Genomic DNA, 22,381 nt, shown 5'->3' with positions numbered 1-22,381 from the left:
GGGAGAGCCAGGGACCCGAACATGCCTCTGAATGAGGTGCTGTGAGGTTCCCGACTGTTTCATGGAAGGAGGGTGGGCAGGGGAAAGGAAAAAAAAAAGTTCCTTCAAAAGGGAAAAATTTACATGAAATCAACTTGAAACCAACACTACACAGGAGAGAGGACAGACGCCTTCTATTCTGGGACTGCCAGGCAGAGGCATCTCGCAGCTGCAGCCAACACTGCTCTGCCTCTGAGAAGCGGAAATCTTGGCATTGAGACCAAATCAGACTGTAAAGTGAAGGGTGGGCCTTAAAAGCTAGAGACTGGAGTCTCTAAAGACCGGTCCTTTAACAAACAAAATCTATTTGTCCTCCCTGTAAGACAAACCACCTCCTTCTCACCCACCAGCAAAGTTGTAATTTACAAAAAGCAAAAAGGTGTGTGAAATGTCAGTGTGGGCCTGGGGTCAGTGTGGGCCTGTGGGCCTGGGGGCCGGGGCCAGGCTCAGCCTGAGGTGGGGGTGGGGTGTTGATGCAGGTCTCCGCTGTGGCTCTGTCACCAGGAGAATGAGTACAGAGGAGTCAGAACCTACACATAAAGGCTGGAATCGTGGAACCAGCCCTGGACCTAGTGCCTGGCACCTGGCTCCTCAAATAATGCTTAACAATTATGCTGAGTGATTAATAATCAATAATCAATGGCTATTAATCATCAATAATTAGCCATTAGTGCTCATTACGATTACTACTGATTACCTCTGGCTCTCTGGAGCCTCACCCCCCTACGGTGCTCCATGAAAGCCTCACAGGAGGTCCCAGGAGGATGGACAGGACAGTGCACGGGTGGGAGACCCGGCGTCTCATCGCTCCCGGGAAAGGCTCCAACAAAAGCCACGCCGTTTGTCCAGAGCAGCTGCTCCCCGCCCTTTCTTGCCCGTCACCTTCCATTTCCATCGCGGCTAGACATGGGCCAGGCAGGGAGCTGGAGCGCTGCAGTGTGATCACCTGCAGGGCTGTTTGTCAACATCATCCCTTTGGAGCCGCTCCCCTCATACACGGCAAGGTGGCACATTCACATCCCTTTCTTTCTCTCTCTCTTTTTTTAATAAACAGCTTGGAGCTGCCAGGGGCAGTGGGCTGCTGCAGAGCTGACAAAAGTCATTTCCGTCCTGTCTTGGCTCTGAAGGGAGGCAGGCGTGATGAATGTGTCCTGGGCACTCGGTCTCCGCCGCCGCCTGCCACGTGGGGATGGCAGCACCCGGGGCACCTGCTGCTGAATCTCCTGGGACTGCGCCGTCCCACTGGCCCCAGCTCCCCTTGAGAGTGCAGCCAGTGTATGCTGGTGCCCGAGCCCAGAGGACACAGGCTCGCCCAGTGGGAACCAAGGGCGATATCCACAAAGCCACGTGGGACCCACCTGGCTGTCACTAGATGCTGATCTCAGAGCTCCGCCCAGGGGCCCAAGGGTCGGTGTCATGGGGCTGGGGTAGGTGGGGTCCCACCTTCTGCAGTGGTCTGGCTGGTGCCTCCAGAGTCTCAGCTGGTGGGCTTCAAACTAGAACACAGGCCCAGTAGTGTAGACTTCAGCGGGGGCGGGGAGGAGGGTGGGGACGGGGTGAGGAGTACGAGTGAGGGTAGAGAGAGAAGGGCTGGAGGAGAGATGGGGAGGGGCGGCAGGAGAAGGAAAGAAAGATGCCTTGTCTTGGCTGACTGCTGCCTCCTGGGTTTAGCATTCAGAAATCCACCCCATCTCTGCAGCATCTTTTTCTACTTCCTGTCTGCTCTGCCACTCCAAGGGAGAAGTGTGTTGTGTCCCCTCCTTTCTGTGTGGGGACCACAGAACTGAATCTGAATTCAGACGCCCTCTTGCAGGTGTCAGGGTGAGAGTCCTAGCTCTGCTGCCTGGGGCGGGGTGATACTCTCCGTTCCTGCCCTGGCTCTGGACACTTCAGACACACCCTGGGAAGACTCATTTCCCCACAGCTGTCCTCCTGGGACAACTCAGCTCAGATGCAGCAACCTTCCACTGGCATCGCATGATGGATGGATGGCGGCTAATCAAGATGTCACTGTGCCTGCCTCCCACAGCCTTGGCCAGGGCAAGAGGTGATGGATAGGAGGTGCTCTGAGCCACTGGGAGATGGGTGTGGACACGAGCTAGACAGGGTACTGTGATCTCTAAGAAGGGACTCCAGAAACATGGTGGGAACTTCTGCACCTGCCCCCTGGTCTGTCCAAAGAGGAAGAGGCTTCTCACATACCTGTGTGATAAGGAGCCTGCAGGCAGGTTCTTGGTCATCCAGCTGCACGGGGGCCAGGCTGGGCCCCTAACGGTTGCCCCTGGCCAAGCACCTACTGTGTGCCAGGTTCTCTGCACATGGATACAGTTCAGAACAAGCAGATGGGCCGCCTGCCTGCACGGAGCTGACCACCACGTCCATTATAACCTCGAGGGCCACCCTGGGGGTAGCGGTTGTGGCTCTGGGCACAGTGAGGCGGAGTGGCCACGGCAAGCACACACAGTTGGGAGTGGCAGAGGTGGGGTTCCAACCCCTCGGCAGGCAGCACCCTTCTCTGGGAACTTTCTCTGGACTCTACTGTGATACACTGTCTCTTTGATGTCACCTTGCCCAGGTGACATCTTTCCCTTGGAGTCTAGTTTGCTTCTGCCACCTGCTGGCCTTGGGACAGTCACCTAACTTCTCTAGGCCTCAGTTTCTTCAGCTGTATCATGGGAGGAAACCAGGTCAACCTGGCAATGATGCAGAAATAAGAACTACAGGAGGATAAGTGTTTTCGTCTGTTGCATTCACTACTCTACCCCTGTGCCTAGAACAGGGTCCTGACACACAGTAGGTGTTCAATAAACATATGTTCAGTGAATGAGTGATGTGGCAGTGCTCTGGCCCATAGGAGGTGCTCACTAAGTATGGGCACACAGTAGGCATCTTATGAATGTCAATTAAGTGCACTGATGAACAAAACAATATATGTGAACACTGGAGCTCTGTAGTATCGTCTGAGGTTGGAGTCTGATTCATCCAATTCCATCTGTCTTTCTCAAGACTTCTTTGGTTGTTTGAGGTCTTTTTGTGTTTCCGTATAAATTAAAATTTTTTTGCTCTAGTTCTGTGATAAACGCCATTGGGAGTCTGATGGGAGTGCAATGAATCTGTACATTGCCTTGGGTGGTATAGTCATTTTGACAATATTGACTCTTCCAGTCCAAGAACATGATATATCTTTCCATCTGTTTGTGTTTCCTTCAACTTCTTTCATCAGCATGTCATAGTTTTCAGAGTAGAGGGCTTCTGTCTCCTTAGGTAGGTTCATTGCTAGGTATTTCATTCTTTTTGATGTGATGGTAAATGGGATTGTTCCCTTAATTTCTCTTTCTGATCTTTTGTTGTCAGTGTATAGGAATGCAAGAGATTTCTGGGTGTTAATTTTGTATCTGCAAGTTTACTGAATTCATTGATAAAGTCTAGTAGTTTTCTGGTAGCGTCTGTAGGATTTTCCACGTATAGTATCATGCCATCTGCAAACATTGACAGTTTCACTTCTTCTTTTCCAGTTTGGATTCCTTTTTATTTCTTTTCCTGTAAGTACTGGTGACTCAAATTTATGAAGGCTTATTAGAAAAGCCAGGATAGGATCATGCAAAAATGCTGGAATTTCTACTGTTTGTAACCCGGGAGGATAAGAATCCAGGCTTTGGGAAGCAGACGCGTGGGTTCAGATCTCGGCTCTGTCCTTCCCTTGCCATGTACCCTGTGAAGCCTGGCTGTGAGGGTGGGCACCATGACCCTGCCGAACTTCAGAGATGATGGACATCATTGGGACAATCAGTACCACTGAGCAAGGCCCACAGACGCCTTTGCCTGCCCCCAGCTCTTCATGGGAGGTGGACCCTGGTGCAACTGAACTTGCATACATTTCCCATTCATTTCTGAACATTACTACTCATGAATAAATGCCTAATATCCTCTTGATTGCTTTTCAGTTAATGGCCCCTCCCATCAGGGCTACAGAAGGCCCTGGATTGAGGGCAGATGTTCAAGAATAAGCAATTCCTGGGACTTCCCTAGTGGTCCAGTGGCTAAGAATCCACCCCACAATGCAGGAGATGGGGTTCAATCCCTGGGTGCGGAACGAAGATCCCACGTGCTGTGGAGCTGCAAAGCCCGCGCGTCACAACAAAAGATCCTGCACGACCCAACCCACGAGCTGCAACTCAGACCTGACACAGCCACATAAATATATTTATTTAAAAATTATTTTAAAAAAGAATAAGCAGTTCCTATGTCCGAGCCTGCTCTGAGTAGCACAGGAAAGGGGTGAGGCTACTCAGGTCTGTTCAACCTCAGAGCTAGCCAGCTGCTGAGACACGGGTCTGGTTCAGGCCACACCTTCCCCTGCCAGGCCATCCTGTGACCACAGCTCCCTCGTTCCTCCTCTGGTGCCAACCATGGAGGAGATGCTCCAGGAACACTGGGTGAAGACTAAAAGCATATCCTTTCATCTCGTCTGAATGATCAGCCCACCTTGCAGATGAGGAAACTGAGGCTCACCGGGGAGAAGCTATCTGCTTGAGGCTCACGCTGCTCACTGGCAGAGCCAGGATCTGAACAGGGTTGGCCAGATCTGACATCCTTGCTCTGCCCTTCACAACATCACATGCCCTGGGCGTAGAAAGCTAGGAGGAAACTGCAAGCAGCTGAACTCATATCTACACACATGCACTGTTCAAAATTTACTGAGATACAGTGACCAAACATCATGAGGCTCAGGTCAGGGAGATGCTGGCTTCACTGGTGTTAGAACAATCACACAGCAAAAATCAGACTCTCCAGGTCTGAGTCGGAGCAGAGCCTGGGCCAGCAGTAGCTACAGGAAACCCGATACAGATTTAATGACCCCATGAATCATCCCCAGAGACATACTGTCACCCCCATTCTTCATTTCACAGCCTGAAATTAAAGAGGAAATTAAAAATGTATTGATGTTCTTTAACAGTGAGGCCTGGATGGGAAACCAGATGTCCTTTGAAGATGGCCTGAAGGTTCCGTAATCGAGTCCCACATAGAAACTGATGGTTTGTAAGAGAAGCCGGTACGGTGCTCAGACCGTGCCTGACATGGCAGAAAACTCGACACATTTATTAGGCCCCTACAGTGTGCATGGGAATTCTGCATCACAGGAGTATGTTGTGCCTTTAGGCTTTGCAGACGTTATTCGATTTTCTCTCCATGACAGCCCTCTAAGTCAGCTACTAATAACCTTCCTATTTCACAAATGGGCTCAAGAAGGATGAGCAAGTTGTCACAGAGTAAATGGGAGAATGTGGATTTGAATCCAGCTTGGGGAACACGGGTCCTGACTGCTCTGCCCTACTGTTCGTTACTGTTGACTGTTCGTTTCACAGAGGGGGAAACGGAGGGTCAGAGAGGCAGATGGAGAGGAAGGAGCAGAGCTGAGGCTCCTACCTTGATCTGACTGACTCTATACGACATTCAGCTAAGCTCATCACAGGAGAAGACGGGCTGCCTTAGCCTTTCAGAGGCATACTGAAGGGTGGATGCTGCATCAACCCTTGAAGAGGGGTCAGCAGTGCAAGAAGCTCCAGAAACACCGTGAACCGTGGACTGGAAATGATACAGGAGGCTGGAAAGTGACGGAAGGGCCTGGGGCTGGAGGGCACAGCCTTTCTGGAGGTGGGGTGCAGTCAGGATTTCAGAAGAGGGTAGGATCTGGGTGGGGGTGACGCTGAGGAAGACACTCCAAGGAGAAGAAAGTCCCTCCTACCAGCTAGTAGGTTGTTCACTGGTTTCTGCAAAACCCTGGACCAGCAAGGGCTGGTGTCTACATTTCATAGGCAGAGGCACGAAGACTTAGAAAGCCCCTCGGCTGAAACGGAAGATTGAAAAAAAAAAAAGCCTGAGCCCGAAGAATTTATGTCTTTGAACTGTGGTGCTGGAAAAGACTCTTGAGAGTCCCCTGGACAGCAAGGAGATTGAACCAGTCCATCCTAGAGGAAAGCAACCCTGATTATTCACTGGAAGGACTGATGCTGAAGCTGAAACTCCCATACTTTGGCCACCTGATGTGAAAAGCCGACTCACTGGAAAAGACCCTGATGCTGGGAAAGACTGAGGGCAGGAGGAGGAGGGGACGACAGAGGATGAGATGTTGGATGGCATCACTGACTCAATGGGCATGAGTTTGAGCAAGCTCTGGGAGATGGTGAAGGACAGGGAAGCCTGGCGTGCTACAGTCCATGGAGTTGCAAAGAGTCGGACGCAACTGAGCAACTGAACAACAACGAGAAGCAAGGAGGATGCCATGGGTGTGGAACACTGAAGGAGACCTTGAGAGCAATCAGAAGAGATGTGGAATACGCCGCAGAGAGGCCCTCAACCTGGTTATTTCTGGCCTGAAGGTGCAGAGACTTGAGTCGGGAAATAGACTCTGTAAATACACTGTATTCCTTATAGCAGAATGTTTTTATGAGACACAACAATGCGTAAGCTTTGCTTGCCATTTTCTCTGATCTTAAGCAGGTGCTGAGTCCTGACGCTTAAAAAAAAACCGATCTGGTGGACTGCCCTCAGTGGACACCTGCCTGTACGCCTCCTGCAGGTGGACAGAATCTGCCACGTCTCACCCGCATGTTCTTACTGGCCAACCACGTACTGGAACCCTGGAGTTTTGAACAGAGCTGCCATCACAATCAGGCTTGACTCTCTACAAAAAAATAGTCCGTTTCAATGGGAGTGGGGCAGTAGGGGAATCATTCTGGTTTAAAAGAGACTAAAGGCTGGGACTTCCCTGGCGGTTAAGACTGTGTGGGTTTAATTCCTGGTCAAGGAACTAAGATCCCACATGCCACGTGGTGCCACTGAAAAAAAAAAAAAAAGAAAGAAAAAAGACTAATGGAAGATGTTAACAAGAGGGGAAACTGAGGGTAGAAAGACAGGGAAGGGGTGGATATGGGTGCTCTGTTCTTTCAGCTCAATTTTTCTGTAAGTCTAAACCTCCTCTAAAATATAAAGTCTGTTTTTCTTTTTTGTAAAAAAAAAAAAAGAGAGACCCAAAGAAACAAAACAACATAATACAATGAGTGTCCTTAACAGGAGCCTTCTTTTTAAAAAACTATAGTGAGGGGACTTCCCTGGTGGTGCTGTGGCTAAGACTCCATGCTCCCAATGCAGGGGGCCTGGGATTCTATCCCTCATCAGGAAACTAGATCCCACATGCTCCAACTAAGGGTTCACATGTGGCAACTAAAACCCAGTGCAGCCAAATAAATACATTTTTAAAGAACTTAAAGTACAGTGATGCAACCTCAGAACAACTGGGTTCAGAACAATGTTGGGATCTTGGAGGATATTGTGGATTTGTTCATTTTCTTAGCGTTGAAAATGGTGCAGCAGTTTGGAAAAGTCCTTCTTTGTAGGATAAAGCTGTGAAATTATTTTAAGGAGAACTGGTATGATGTTTTCAACTTACTTTCATAGTGCTGGGGATAAAATATGTGTTTTGATATAGACAGAAGTAGAGAGGAAGGTAAAGATAGAAATAAAATCAATATTAAAAAAATTATCAAATTAAGGTAGAGGCTAGCAGAGCTGACAGTGCCCAGTCACCTTCATTGTTTAAAAAAGAAGGAAGAAAGAAAGGAAGGGGAGGGGGAGGGGGATAGGAAGGGACACTTTACCGGTGATTCTATTATCAATTTAAAAAAACCAAAAAGCAAATATTTCTGCTTGACTTTCAATGTTCAGCCCAAGTACAGCCGCCTCCAGAAGTCTGTGCCCACCTCCCAGGCTGGGCTGGGGTCTCCTCTGATCCTCAGAGCCCCTGTGTTTTCCTGTCCTCCGTCCTGTAATCGTTTGCTTACTTGTTTACAACTCTCAACAAGACTGTTAATTCTGAACTAGACTCTTTTTTCTCCTCTGAATTCCCAGGATCTAGAAGAGCCCATCAAGGGGAGTTCGTGGAATGGGAAGAATGAAGGACTGGAGGAATAGAAGGATGAGAATGAAGAAAACAAGGGACAAAAGGCTCCATCTGCCTCATCTGGCAGGTTCATTCAGGCCCCGGCAGCCCCACTTATGGGTCAGTCAAAGCTGCTTCTCTGGGCTTAAAACCAAGAGATTCAAAACCAACTTCCAGTGCACAATCTAGAGGGAATTCTTCCTATGTTGAAACCCAATCCAAAGCCTGATCTTGTTTCTCCGGAATTTCATCCCCTTCAGAATTGAGAGGGAGCTGGAACCACATTTCCTTCCTGGAGAGACAAAGATGCAGAGAGCCTCCTGAGTCACAGCCTGAGACCGGAGAGCACCGGCTCTCAAACCTCAGCCTGCCCTTCAGACACAACCTCTACGATGTCCTGAAAGAACACACGGGGTGTGAAAAGTGATCAAGTTGGATCAGAGAGTCAACTTGGGTTCAACACAGTTAAGTAAATTCACAGTGCTTTCTTTTGGTTTCCAGGCACAGTCAATACCTCTGCTGAGTACCATACAATGGCAGTAACCACAATCTCTGACTTCTAGCAGCACCCAGGTTCATCATAAATGCAGCTTTAAGTGAATGGAAGTTATCTGTCCATCCACCCCTCCTCCTTGCCCTTCAGAACCTTCTGTGGAGTGCCACGATGCCAGCTCCTGCTGACACTGAGGTGAAGGACCCTTGTGTTCAAGCAGCTGATACTTAAGAGGGCAAGGAGTTGACCAGCATATGAGTAGAGGGAAGTATGAATGACCCTTCATGTCTTCCTGGGCTCAGACACCAAGGAAGAAATATTTACTGAGTAAAAGGAGTAGAGAAGTCTGATTTTAGCAGATCACATCTGATTCCGGATGTGATCGTCCAGGTTCTATGAGAGAAAACCTCCTAAGAAAAAACAGAAAAGCTACACTTAAACATAAAGGCATCAGAGGGCTCACAGAATGGCCCGTCTAACGCGGACTCTAACAGAGCAGAAGTGAGGGTGGTGGTCGTCCTTGAGTAAGGAGGAGGTCACGACTGCAACGGATACTGGAAGGTGTCGGGGTGCTAGCCATGGGCTGGTTTTGATTTGGGTAGTAATTATTAAGGTATGACCAAGCTTTAAAAATTTTATACAGACACAGTTTTCAGTATGTATGTTTGCATAGGCTGGCTTAATGAAAGTTTAGCTTAGAGAACCACAGATTCTACAAGAATGTTCTGAACAGTCAATGATCAAGCCACACGGTTTTACACCAACTCGCATCTAACTTAGGTGAGCCTCAGAATTCCTGAAGGATTCGCAGATCTACCAAAGACCCAGAAGTCTAGACAGAAAACACCCCTCCTTCCCACGGAAGCCTGTCCAAGAGTGACGCTGGCTCCAAGCATGAACCCCAGACAGATACGGACTTCTCCTGCTCCTCACTTGCTCAGGCCTTGGGTCCACGATTAGTATGTTCCCATTGAACATTTCCACATCTTACCCGCTAATCTTAATGCTGATAAAACTGAAAAGCACTCTTTTGTCCCAGGAAGACATAAAACCATTTTCATGAGAGACTCATTCATTAAGTACATTCAGGATGGATTAAAGTGATCCTGAGCTCCAGTTCTAAGAATGCAGAGACCAGTAAATAAATGTGCTATTGAAATAAGATTAGCAGTCAATGCTTAACCTACTTTGAGAACAAGCTGTTTTCAATGCCAAGTATCCTCCATTCACATTTACATAATTAATGAACTAATTACAAACGAGTCTTATCTAATCATTTAAGCAGGTCTCACGTGACCCAGCCTTGGCCCCACTTCTGCAGTAGAGTAATTGCACTTCCTTGAGAGTAATACAACTTTATTTTAAAACAATACCCTATAATTTAGACCTTTTTACTGACTCAAGCCAGCCTTATCCCACATAAAAATCAGTGGGGGCTGATCAAAGGAGGATGGTGGTGTCTAAATCTATCGCTTTTAAGCGAAGAACCACAAGCCAAGAGTATGGGACTGCAAATGTTTACAGAAAGCACATTTTTTCCCTGAAAAAGGAAAAGTCGTAATGCTGCCTTTTAGCCAAACGAAAAGCAGTTGTGTTAAATCGGTACCAAAGCAAATGATACATACAACAGTAATTAGCTAAGATTACACAGTAATTAAAATCACGATGATTATGTGAGTGAGAATAATTTATACAATAATCTCCACGCTCACACTGCAATATGGTACTAGTCCAATAGCAACAGAGCAGAGCCATGTTTGGTGATAAATTCAAATCACAGCATCTCTAATTATGTGGTGATAGATCGCGGTCACTGAGATTTAGGGATAGACAAAGTCTGACCAGGACACACACAGTTCTGTTTGGATGTCCCAAGGCTACCAAGTGGGGATCCCAAACGCTGGAACCTTTCCCCCTTCCCCCACAGGCAGCCGCAGACCCGCAGGCTGCCCCGCTGCATTCCACTGATCCTGGTTCCACGCTGCCAACAACCTGCTCTGCTGCTCTGTGACGTGACAGTTAACTCATCTGGCAGAGCCACCCTCGGCCAAAGAGAGTCAGAAACAATATGCAAAATTTCTTTAAAAGGGCATGGCTGTGATCCAATAAAACTTTTACAAAAGCAGGTCAAGGGCCAGATTTTTTTTTTTTACTGTGTGCAGTCATTGGCTGACTCCTGCTGTAGGTGACAGGAAGCCACTGAAACCAGATTTTCATTTGAGAGAGACTTGAGGGGCTGGAGTGCAGAGGAGGGACTAGAGGAGGGTGGGGTTGGAAGGGCTTTGCCAGAGTCTAGGGAAGAAATGATGGTGGCCTGGCTTCAAGGTGTTGACAGTGAGGATGGAGAGAAGGTCAAGAGTATTTGCCCGAAGCGCGGAGGTGCAGAATAAACAAGATTTGGGATCAGCAGACGACGGGGATAAGTGAGAGGGATGAGAGCCTCAGAGGGGTGGAGGGCTCCAGCTTGGGGGACTGGTGACAGGACCTCCACGTGATTCTGATGACACTGGTGCGGGAGAGGGAGGAGGCTCCCCTTGGACCCACCGGGTTCAGATTCCACAGAGAGAGCCAGGGGGCCAGCTTCTAAACGGCAGGCAGTTACACACGATATACACATTTGCAACTTGGGAGAACATGAGTTGGAGGGCTAGATTTGGGGGTCACCCGTTTACGGTGAGGGGGTTAAAATCACAGGAGGATTGCCTGGGACCCGGCGGGCAGAAAAACAGGTGAGAGCAGCACCCTGGGATCCCCAGCACATGGGGGGAGGGGCTGGGGTGGGAAGGAAAAAACCAGAAAAGAGAAGTTTGGGGAGCGCCAAGGAGCAGAAACATTTCCCTAGTGGCTCAGCAGTAGACAATCTGCCTTCAATGCAGGAGATGCAGGTTGGACCCCTGGGTCGGGAAGATCCCCAGAGAAGGGAACGGCAACCCACTCCAGTATTCTTGCCTGGGTAATCCCAGGGACAGAGGAGCCTGGTGGGCTACAGTGCATGGGGTCGCAAAGAGTGGGACACGACAGAATGACTGAACGGTAACAACAAAAGGAGCAGAAACAGCTAAAAGGCCAGGTGGGCAGGGGGTCCCAAGAAATGTCTAAGGGGCCAGTGCAGCAGACTGAAAAGATCAAGACTGGAGCACATCCCTTGGTTTGTCCCTTGGGAAGCTGCTGACACGCTGAGAAATGTTTCAGTGGTGGCGCCGGGCTCTGGGCTGGAGGAAACGGAGGCAGAAATGGGAGCGGAGTGAAGTTGCTGGGTGGACACCCCACTCTGGAGAAGCCTGACTCCAAAGGGAGGAAACGGACTGCAGGGTGATGGGCGAGGATATAGTTAGGACGGAAGGACCCGAAGGTGTTTAGAACCCGCGGAGGAAGGGCAGCTGGAAATGCAGGGGCCGAGATTGTAGGAGCGAGCAGGCAGCGGGGTGAGGATTCCACTCGACCAAGACCGGATCTCATTTTCTGAGCCCAGAGGGAAGGTGGGGCAGACGGTGATCAACTTATAGGTACCATTCTGAGGCCGCTGTTTTTCCTTTCAATGAACCAGGAGTTTAGGGTGTCTGCTCAGAGTGAGGAGCTGGAGCCAGAGGAAAGTCAGGATGGTTTGGAATAACTGTCCAGTAAAACGAAAGAAAACAGGCCAGTGACAAGGCACCAGCATCTATACAGCTGGTTCAGTTGATGCCTGTCTGTGCTTGGGCCCTGCAGAGCCATGCGAGTGACCAAGGCTGAGGTTCTGAGGGGCATGGGGCCCTGGACGAAAATGGGGCTTGGCCCCCTTTGGAAAGCTCGAGGTGCCGTGAGAACCGGGAGGGAGAGGAGAGAACCCTTTACTGGAACACTCTGCCGGCAGGGTGGTGGCCCAGAGGGCAGAAGGGAGAGGCGGGCACCCTGCAGGGCCAGGCGCTCCACGCCAGCTCTGGGCGCCCTGGCACCAGCTGCAGCCGGCCGTCAAAAGAGGCTCTGGAGCCAAGCCGGCTGCCACCACCAAGCCCATAAACTCCCTCCCCAGGGGCATGGAGGTAATTTAGTGTCTCCATCTCCAGAAGCTCCTGCATTTATCAGCAGCTTCATGACTCCTGGGTTGTAAATCATCAAGCTTTAGGCGTATTTCTCTTGAGTTGACGTCCTCTTATAAATAATACAAGGAATGCTTTTATTTTTTTGGCAGAAGACTGCGTTCTCCCTCTCTTCTGATTTTAGAGTGACCTTCTTTTTCAGTCAAATTTGGAAATGTCCCAGAGACTCGTTTATTGAGCCCTGTGACAGGCCAGGTCACATGGGGGTGCGTACCAGAGTTCCTGTTGTACTATAACCCGCCTCCACCTCCTCAGCACAGAGGGCGCCCAGATGACCTGGTGGCATCTGGTCAAGTTTAAAATGCAGATTCCTTCTGACGCAGAGAAGCATTTGCCCTGTGCAAACGTATGTGTGTGTGTGTTTAAAGGCTAACAGGTTAACAGGGCTTCCCAGGCGGCTAAGTGACAAAGAATCTGCCTGTCAATTCAGGAGATGAAAGAGAGGAGGGTTCTATCCCTGGGTTAGGAAGATCCTGTGGAGGAGGAACTGGCAACCTGCTCCAGTATTCTTGCCTGGAAACTTCCATGGACAGAGGAGACTGGCGGGCTACAGTCCATGGGCTCACAAAGAGTTGGACGTGACTAAGCACACACACAACAGGTTAGTAGCAAATATCCTGAAATCAACTCAAAGTGAAACAAGAGTACAGTGTAATAAATCCATGGCATCATCTTAAGATGTTCTGCAGGAGTTTAAAAGAATGAGATAGACTTATGTGAACTGACAGGGCGAGATCTCTAAAGTACACTATTGAGGGAAAGAAAGAAGCACTTTGAGAATTTAGATACATACATTTACGGCATGGCAACCCGCTTCAGTATTCTTGCCTGGAGAATCCTATGGACACAGGGCCTGGTGGGCTACAGTTCAAAGGGTCACACAGAGTTGGACACGACTGAAATGGCTTCACACACAGACACACACACATACACAGAGGTACATATACATAATGTAGCATTGTATCACTTATGTGTTTTAAAAGCCCACAAATATGCTATGTATTTGCTACAAGTACATGTGTATTTATAAATACATAGAGAAAGACGTGGAAGGTACACACCAAACTGAAGACAGTGGATACCTTTCAGAAGAGAGGTGAGGTTGGGGTGGTGAGCAAGAGGACTGTAGCCTTCTCAGTTATATTCTAATAAAAGGGAGAAGTATTTAGAGATTATAAAGCTGGATGTCAAGGCACCTGAACTCTGGGTCAGTCTTTACTATAAGCTTAGGTAAGACAGTTCCTTCTGCAGACCTCAATTTTTCCCATTTATATAACGAGAGGATTGGACTAATAATAAATAATCTAATGGTCCCTTCTAACTCAGAAGTTCTAGAATCTTTAAACTCCAAAGAGTATGTTTATAGGTTAATAGGTTAATAAAGGCTCAAAATTTTCAAGGCTTAACGCCATGGAATCTGGCACTCAGTAGGCACTTAATAAATATCATTTGGATGGATGTTGAATACTGACCCTTATATATATATAGTTTTAGTATTAATAACAGGCCAGCTCTTTGCCAATAAACTTTGCCAGGTGAGTGATTCACCTGGATAAAAGTCGGAGCCATGGAAGCATGGCAGACACAACACAGGCTTTGGAAGGATTTAAACCAGAGTCCAAATCCTGGCTCTTTTGCTTCCCTGCTGATGACATGGAGCAAATTACTGGCCCTCTCTGAGTGACAAAGCTGAGCTGTGGCCAAGCACAGTTAGCGTTTCTGCTCAAGTGTTGCTGTTATGGCCGGTTATTCATTCAACAAACATTTACGGAGCACCATCTGTGTGCCAGCCAGAGGGACACAACATGAGGAAAATTGACGAGGGGCTTCTGGTCCTTTCTTGCCTCCAGCTGCACCGCTGTCCTTGGTGCAGACCCCTCCGCCTGAGGACTTGGAAGGCAGCGCGCCGGGAAAGGGGGGCTGGGGTCTAGCGAGGGCTGCCTGGAGGTGCCGCCCGGGGCGAAGCTACAGGAGCTGGGGTGTGGCCGAGTTTGTCTCAGTCAGTTGTTCCTGAACCTCTGGGCCTCAGATCCTTCTTATGCAGCATGGAGATGATGGCATCAGTTCCCCGGGGTTACTCTGGGCATCAAATACCAACACCAGGAAAGCAGCTGGTTTTCTGGAGCTCTTTCTAGGAGCTGGGCTCTGAGTGCCTCTTCTCGTTAACCCTGAGGATGGTTTACTCACAAGACAACATGGGAAGTTAAGCAACTTGCCCCAAATTTACAGTTACTAATGGGGGAAGGGAGAAAGGGATAAACTGGGAAACTGAAACTGACGTATACACACAGCTGTTTTTTAGTCACTCAGTTGTGTCCGAATCTTTTGCCACCCCACGGCTTGTAACCCTCGACGGTCCTCTGTCCATGGGATTTCCCAGGCAAGAATACTGGAGTGGGTTGCCATGTCTTTCTCTAGGGGATCTTCCCAACCCAGGGATCGAATCCAATTCTCCTGCATCAGCAGGCGGATTCTTTCCCACTGAGCCACCAGGGCAGCCCCGTATACACACTACTATATACTAAACAGATAAGTAATAAGGACCTGCTGTCTAGCACAGGGAACTCTGCTCAATAGTCTGCAATGATCTATACAGGAAAGTAATCTAAAAAAGAGTGGATACGTGCATATGTATACGGATAACTGATTCACTTTGCTCTATAGCAGAAACTAACACAACGCTGTAAATCAACTACACTGCATTAAAAATTATCAAAAAAACCCCACACAAAAACCAAACAAAACCTTTGCCCCATCTTATAGCTGCAGAGGAGCAGCCCTGGGATTGGAAGCCAGATGCTCTGACTTCAGTCCACGTACGGAAATCACTGCAGCCGCTCATCTCCCATTCAGCTCGGGTGTAACTCCTTGTCATGCGCCTAATATAATTATGAAACTTTTGGATATTATGTTAATGTGCTTGCACTTCCAGCTCCAGCCTCTGCTGCCTGATACACTGGCTGATCGGGGAGACCAGAAGTTATTTAGTTATCAGGAAAGAAAAAGTCCTCAGCATTCAGAGTTCGCTGAGGACATGGCTCTTTCTCCACACAGGTCTTTGTTTTTAATTAAGAGTGGTAATCAGATAATCTTGCTTTAATTAACTCCCCTGATGCGCCCCATTCTCAGGGCCTCCCTTTGATATTTTCAACATCAAATCTTTCAGCCTAAGATTATCAGCAGACATTTGCCATTTGCTGAACATGCCCGAAAGCTTGGCATGAACTCCCACCCCCTTCTTTTCGTAAAGACAGCCTCCTGCTTCAGAGCAAACACGTTTCAAGTCAGCGAGGACTCGTCTGGGTCTGCTCCATTAGTCTGTGATTTTTCTATCTTATCACATCGGCTCTTCTGTTATCACACAAGCAGTGTGCATTTCATCTTAATTACGCATCTGTTTAATCCATAATTTCTGATTTATGGCCATTGGCTCCTCATTACAAGAGGGCTGCCCTTGAACAGGAAAACCAAATGAGCTGAGAGGGATGGAACTGGAAAGCAAGAGGGAAGACAGATTTAAGTCCTGCAGCTGAGGCTGAGGCCTGGGGCCTATTTGTTGGAGCAAATTATTATTGGCAATCCTATAGACTTGTGAGGGTCCCATCTCAAGGCGTGACTGAATTTGTCTCCTTCCATGGTAGGAAACAAAATATAAAATTCTGACATTCAAAGAAAGCTGAGATTTCCGAGGAAAACATCATCCAGCCTAACTGTCTTTATACAGACTTCCCATTAAAAGAAACAAACGAAACCAAAAAACTTCAGTAAACTTGTTTATAAAGAAAAATTTAAATACAAAACTATCTATAAATGGAAAATTAGTAGGACTTGCCTTAGATGGAAAACAAACATAGTAAATCTACAGCTATTTTTAAAAATGCTCACCCTGTGCTATTTGAAATCATCTGGAAAGCCATGCATTGGGTGGGCTGTATTAGATCCTCCTCATTTTGACTGTTTGGGGCAGTAAATACAATTATACTTTCACAGAGGAGGAAGTGAAGGCTCAGAGAGGGTAACTGACCTGCCTTAAGTCACACAGCTAAGAAGTGGCAGCGTCATACCTCAAACTGGACCATGCATGTCCCTGTCTAGGACACAGGAAATGGAAGACTTAAACAGCAACCTGGGAAGCCTGTGACCCAGAGGCAGCAGGCGATACTCTTACCTGGGGCTGAGGATACGGCTGCTGACGGCTGACTGTCGAGAGGGGGTCCTTGCGGTGTCTGTGGCCAGGGACAGAGTACAACTCAACCAAGACTGCAGACTGCCCTCCGGCTGGGAGCTGAGGGTGGAGACGTTATCTCTAGAACCAGAATGCAAGATGCTGTCAACACGATGACAACCACAGTAACAGTAATAACTAGATATTCACCCTTTAGCATGAGCCAGGCGTGGTGCTAAGTGCTGAACATGCATCACTTTAACCAGTGCTCACAATACTATCCCTGAGAGGTGGGAGCCAGCACTGTACCTGTTACATAGATGAGAGTAATGGGATCTGGGGAGGCCACACTGGGGGGTGTGGGTCTTAACCAAGGTAACCCAGTTAGTCAGTGATGAAGCTGGGATGCAAACTCTGGTCCCTCCAATTCCAATGCCCATGTTAAAAATCATTGCTATTCCTTGGGAAGATAAATACTCTAATATAGATGCCAAGGTATCTTCCAATTTTGGAGTAAAATTTGGCATTGGATTTCGGACCAAATGATATGTTCATGGAATCTATCAGTTGTGAAGGTCTTAACTGCTTGCCTACCTTAGCTGGAATGTCTCTGTGGACAGAGATTTAATTGTACACCCCCTATTTCTGAAAGCAGCACAGGGAGAGGCCTGTGGGAGCCTGCCACTGATGTGGGTATTGAATGATTATTTCACTTTCTGGTTGATATATTCACTCATTTACGATATATAATAAATATATTCACAAATTTTGTTTGTTTATAGAATAACTCTATGCCATGGGAAGGAGCTATAAACATGAACTCAACATTGACCCTGTCCACAGGACCCCATTTTAGCAGAGTAAACATCTATATAAATAACCGTAACATCAAAAAGAAAACTATCAGTGCCACAGATGAAGACAGACGATGGGTTCTAAGGAGGACAAAGAGGGAGCCCCGATTTGTTTCTTGGAGGCATAAGGGAAGGAACACAGTAGTGGCTGTTGGGCTCCATCCTCTTTGAAGGTTGGAGCTTGGCCACACGGGCCTGGAGAAGGGAGCATCAGGTGGAGGGACTCGTGCCCATGCAGGTACGGAGGGCACGGGAGATACGGGAAGAGGAGTCCCAAGTGGAGGGTAAGTCAGGACCAGAACGTGCAGGGCGCAAGTGTCAGTCTAAAAACTCTTCAGGCAACTGACGTCTGTCCTTCGGATGGAGTCTGAGGACAGCGGTGTGGTAAGTTGGAGGCTTCTCTTTGTCTACGAGAAGTCTACCGTTCAGTAATATGTCCCCGGTGCTGTATGCTATGAGCATGGAGTCAGAGCACTTGTGGACACTGCGGTGACTGTCCAGGTGGGTGTGTGTGCTCCTTCTGCAAGCTGGACACAGCCAGGGGCCCGTCTCTGGCTTCAGCGTCACTGGCTCCGTTCTATTCGGGGCTCACTTACATCTCCTTTCTGCCACTGCCGCCACCGCAGTCCACTGCTGTCTGGACACTAGGAGGAGGCACAAGAAAGAGTCGGTTATCCTTGGGCTGCCAGGGCCCGGGGAAGAACACAGTCTCTGATGTTAGATAAACTTGGGTTTGAGTCCCGCCTCCAACCTTGGCCGCTGTGTGATCTTAGGCAAGTCCCTCGTCTTCTCTGAGCCTCCTCGGCACCTTTGTAAAATGTCGCTAATCATGGGCCTCTGCCCCCAGCTCTGTGGAGCTGACCAAGTGAGATCACCCTTGTGAACATCTCAGCACAGTTCTTGGCAAATAAGCAGTGTTAATTAAAGGGTAGCAACCGTTACCCTTGCTCCTGTTTTAGCATGACTAGTACTGCTATTAATAGCATCATAATTGCCAGCGGGCAAGGCATTGGCTTTATATCCTTTGTGACTGCTTGCAAATCAGACATGGGGCTGCGGCGGTCAGCTTTCTCAGTGCATTCTGGAAAACTCAGAAGTTAATTACAATAGTGGTTCTTCTTTAGGGAGAACTCTTTATTCAACAAACATGCTTTACATGTGATCCCACTAATCACCTTGCTAGTCTCCCTCTCGGAGCCAAGGAAGCTGACACCCCTGTCCAAGGTCACATAGCTTTGAATCCCAGGTCTGTAAGAGCTACTCGGCTCATTCTCCTAACCAGAGTGCAATCGCCCAGGGTACAGACAGTCAAACCACAAACTTCAAACATGTGAGCCTGGCTCCTCAGGCCGGGACCTCCCAGCTTTGTTCTTCAGTGGAATCTGGGCAAGTCCTTCCCAGAAGCCCTGGTCACTTCTTCTGAGAGGCACCTGTAGCCTTGGTCCCTCGCCTCAAGGACCAGTCAGTCTCCTGACTTCCACTAACATCGCTTCATCCCCATCAGACTGCAAGGGCCCTTCCCAGGCCAAGAAAATAGCTTATTTGTCCCTTTGGCCCCACGGCTCAGGGCAGACTGGAAGTTCTCTTGGATGGTGTCTGGTGAATCCAATAGAGGAGGGGTCTGTAAATGACAGCCATGGACTGAATCTACATATCTGTCCTTATTAATAAAGCTTTATTGGAACATAGCCACTGCCACTCATTTGCATTTTATCTGGCACTGCTTTTGCTCCTCAATAGCAGAGCAGAGCAGCTACAACAGAGACCACGCTGCCTAAGAAGCTGTAACATTTACTATCTGGCCTTTTAGAGAAAAATCTGCTGGCCTCTTCAGTATAACGGAAAGCACCTTTTGTGAACCATGCTTTGAGAGGCAGAATAACGACCCCAACGATGTCAACATCTCAATCCTTATCTCAGGAATCTGTGACTGTGTTTCCTGAGGTGTTAAAAGGGGCATGCAGATGTGATTAAGATCAAGGATCTTGAGACAGGCAGGCTGTCCTGCATTACCGGGGTGGGCCCCCTCTAATGACCCTGGTCCTGAAAAGCAGAGACCTTTCTCCAGGTTCGGTCAGAGGGACTTGTGACTATGGAACAACAGCCAGGGATGCAACATTTCTGGCTTTGAGGATGGAAGGGGCCGTGAGCCAAGGGATGTGGGTGTTTTCTGGAAGCTGGGGAGGAAATAGACTCTCCTCCACAGACTCCAGAAGAAGCAGAGCCCTGCTGACACTTTGGCTCTAGCCCAGGGAGACTCGGATTCAAGCCCTTTGTCTTGTCAAGGTCTTTGTTCTCAGCCAAGTCACTGGCCTGTCATGCTGGCAAACTTGCGTCTGTCACTTTGATGTGAGGCTGGGGCATTCCTGTGTTATGAAATTTGAGCTAATTTGCTATGACAGCAAGAGATAGAATGAAAGTATCTTTGTTAATGACCCTAAATCTTCTTGAGGATCTCTTGAGGATAATTTTTTTTGATACAACTTTTTAACAAACGATTTACAAATACTTCAAAATTTTAACTGAAGTAGTCTAAGTAAGCAGCACCAGCTCTGCTCCCACTGGTGGCCTGAGTCTCTCCCAAGGCTCTGCGTGCTGGGGCTGCAGAAGGAAGGCCAGACTGTGAGGAGGGTGACTGAATCCTCGTGCCCTCAGCGTGGCCTCGGCCGTCTGTCTCCCCTGTCTGGGGTGTCAGGTGTCCCCGTCTGAAATGAGGCTTCTGGGCCAAGATGCTGAGGCTACTTGGATGCTTAAAGACCATGTACAATGGAGAGGATGTACCGAGGCCCTAGAGCAGGAGTCTTGGGCCTTTTGTAAGTGTCTTTGATGAAGACTGTGGGACTTCCACTTCCCCAGATGCACAAACACAGACTCGAATTTTAGTGCAGTATCTGTGGGTTCATGGTATAATCCGTAGAACTCAGGCATGGACACCCCTCACTTGATCTCCCAGTTCACAGACCCCTGATAAGGACACTGGTTCCCGCTGACCAAAGAAGCTAGAGTGTGGTAGGTGAGGGCCCTGGAAAGCAGAGGGAAGGGTTTGGGTGAATAGGGCTACATCTTCTGAAATGCTCACAGAAAGAAAAAAAAGAACTGAAGAGTCTTGCAGCCCAACCCATAGAGTTCAAAATGGTGTGGCACTGCCCTTAGAAAACAGGAGAACAAGGTTTCTCTTGCCCACGAGCAGGGAGGAAGGGAAAAAACTGGGCACCGTGGGGCTGGAGGCCTGACGATTGAGAGGGAGGGGCTTCGGGTCCATCGTCCACCCCGGGAGTCTGTGAGTCTGAGTAAGGCAGGCTGTGCCCAGAGATCCCCATGGGTGCCTGGACAACCGAACATCCCCATAACCCTGAGGGCGACTGGCCTTGAACTTTGCAGCAGACAAGGTCTGGGCAACCAGATGTGTTTCCTCACCCACTTCAATGGGCTGAATAGTGATCTTTAACTGGATCCTGCAAGGGAGCATCTTTAGAGCACAATGTAACTAACCAAGGCCCGGCACAACTGGACATCTCAAAGTGAATGCGTCTCTAGTCTGGGGGAAGAGACCTTTCAGCAGGAGGGCAGATTTGAACACCGAGTCCATCCACAGGGAACTTCCTCTCTCACTCCAATCTGAGGATGTCTACGCTCCATCCTGAGCTGGAATTTTCTATAGGCATTTCCTTTGGTGTAAAAGGGGGTTCTTCCTAACAAGAGAGTTTAAAACCCACTGACCCTTCCACCACATGAAGAAAGAGTCTGAGTTCAAGCTTATGAGGCAGATCCGTGTTTGCCTGTTCCTGACCGTACCTCCCGCCCTAACACAGGAAGGACTCAATGATGGTGATGGTGATGAGTTTAGTCTGCTGGGCAGGCAAGCAGAGGCCCGGGAAGGGCAGGCGACCTGTCCATGGTCCTGATCTCCTTGGCAGTGCAGCCAGCACTGGTCCATGATATGTGGTCCCTGGCTTCTCCCTCATCTCCTGACACGTCCTCAGCGGTTCTTTCTCTTGCCCTGGTTCCTGTGAATTTTCATGAGGAACATGGGCCAGGCACTTGTGTACAGGCGGACTGCTGGTGAGCAATGGAAGTAATTAAATGTCTCCCATTGTATTCCTTTCCATGGAGCCTTTGCCAGACAACTCTGGTCTGAATACAAACATTGCCTGGGAAGTGACACACAGATGCACTGGCCCCATATCACAGTGACAGACACAAGTTCACCAGGATGACAGGCCAGTAAACTTGGCGGAGAACCAAGACCTTGACAAGAGAAAGGGGAAAGATGGGGTATGTCTGACACGACAGCAGGGCTTGCTCACTGGAAGTGTGGGTGGTGGGGTCAACTTGGAATCAAATCACAGCCCCATCACTTACTGTGTGAGCTGGGGCCAGTTTCTTGACTTGACTAAACTGCAGTTTCTTCATCTGTCAACTGGGGGTGATAATGGTTACCACCCTCAGAGGGTTGGTGTGAGAGCTATGCATGGAAGGCAGGTAGGCTGTGTAGCCTGGCACAAAGTCAGTCCTCAGGAAAGAGATGCCAATAGCACGACGGTCCGTGTGTCCTGTGATGCCAGGCTGGATAAAGTGGCTTGGAGCCCTCATTCCCCAGGAAACCCACTAGCTGGGTATCTAGGCCTTCCTAGAAAGATGCCTAGAAAGACAGACGTCTGGACCTCCCCGGGGGTCCAGTGGTTAAGAACCTGCCTGCCAATGAGGGGGCCACGGGCTCCATCCCTGGTCCCCGAAGGTCCCACGCTCTGTGGGGGAAACTAAGCACCACAACTGCTGGGCCCACGCTCCGCAACGAGAGAGGTGAGAAGC

The 22,381-nt window shown here is 48.8% G+C and overlaps 1 protein-coding gene across 1 annotated transcript in view; it reads right to left on the bottom strand.

Annotated features, from left to right (window-relative positions):
- Window positions 1-22,381, bottom strand: part of MYO18B (myosin XVIIIB) — a 210,624-nt gene that overhangs the window by 3,909 nt on the left and 184,334 nt on the right. The window contains exons 40-41 of the mRNA XM_070474664.1: window positions 18,166-18,213; window positions 16,719-16,856 (exon numbers count right to left, since the gene is read on the bottom strand). Of these exons, the coding sequence (XP_070330765.1) occupies window positions 16,719-16,856; window positions 18,166-18,213 (186 nt within the window). The remainder of the gene's footprint in view (window positions 1-16,718; window positions 16,857-18,165; window positions 18,214-22,381) is intronic.

The sequence above is a fragment of the Odocoileus virginianus genome, chromosome 12, assembly GCF_023699985.2.
Source record: "Odocoileus virginianus isolate 20LAN1187 ecotype Illinois chromosome 12, Ovbor_1.2, whole genome shotgun sequence".
Taxonomy (NCBI): Eukaryota; Metazoa; Chordata; class Mammalia; order Artiodactyla; family Cervidae; genus Odocoileus; species Odocoileus virginianus.
The sequence above is the reverse complement of the archived record's forward strand: the minus strand, read 5'-3'. Positions and strand labels throughout refer to the sequence as shown.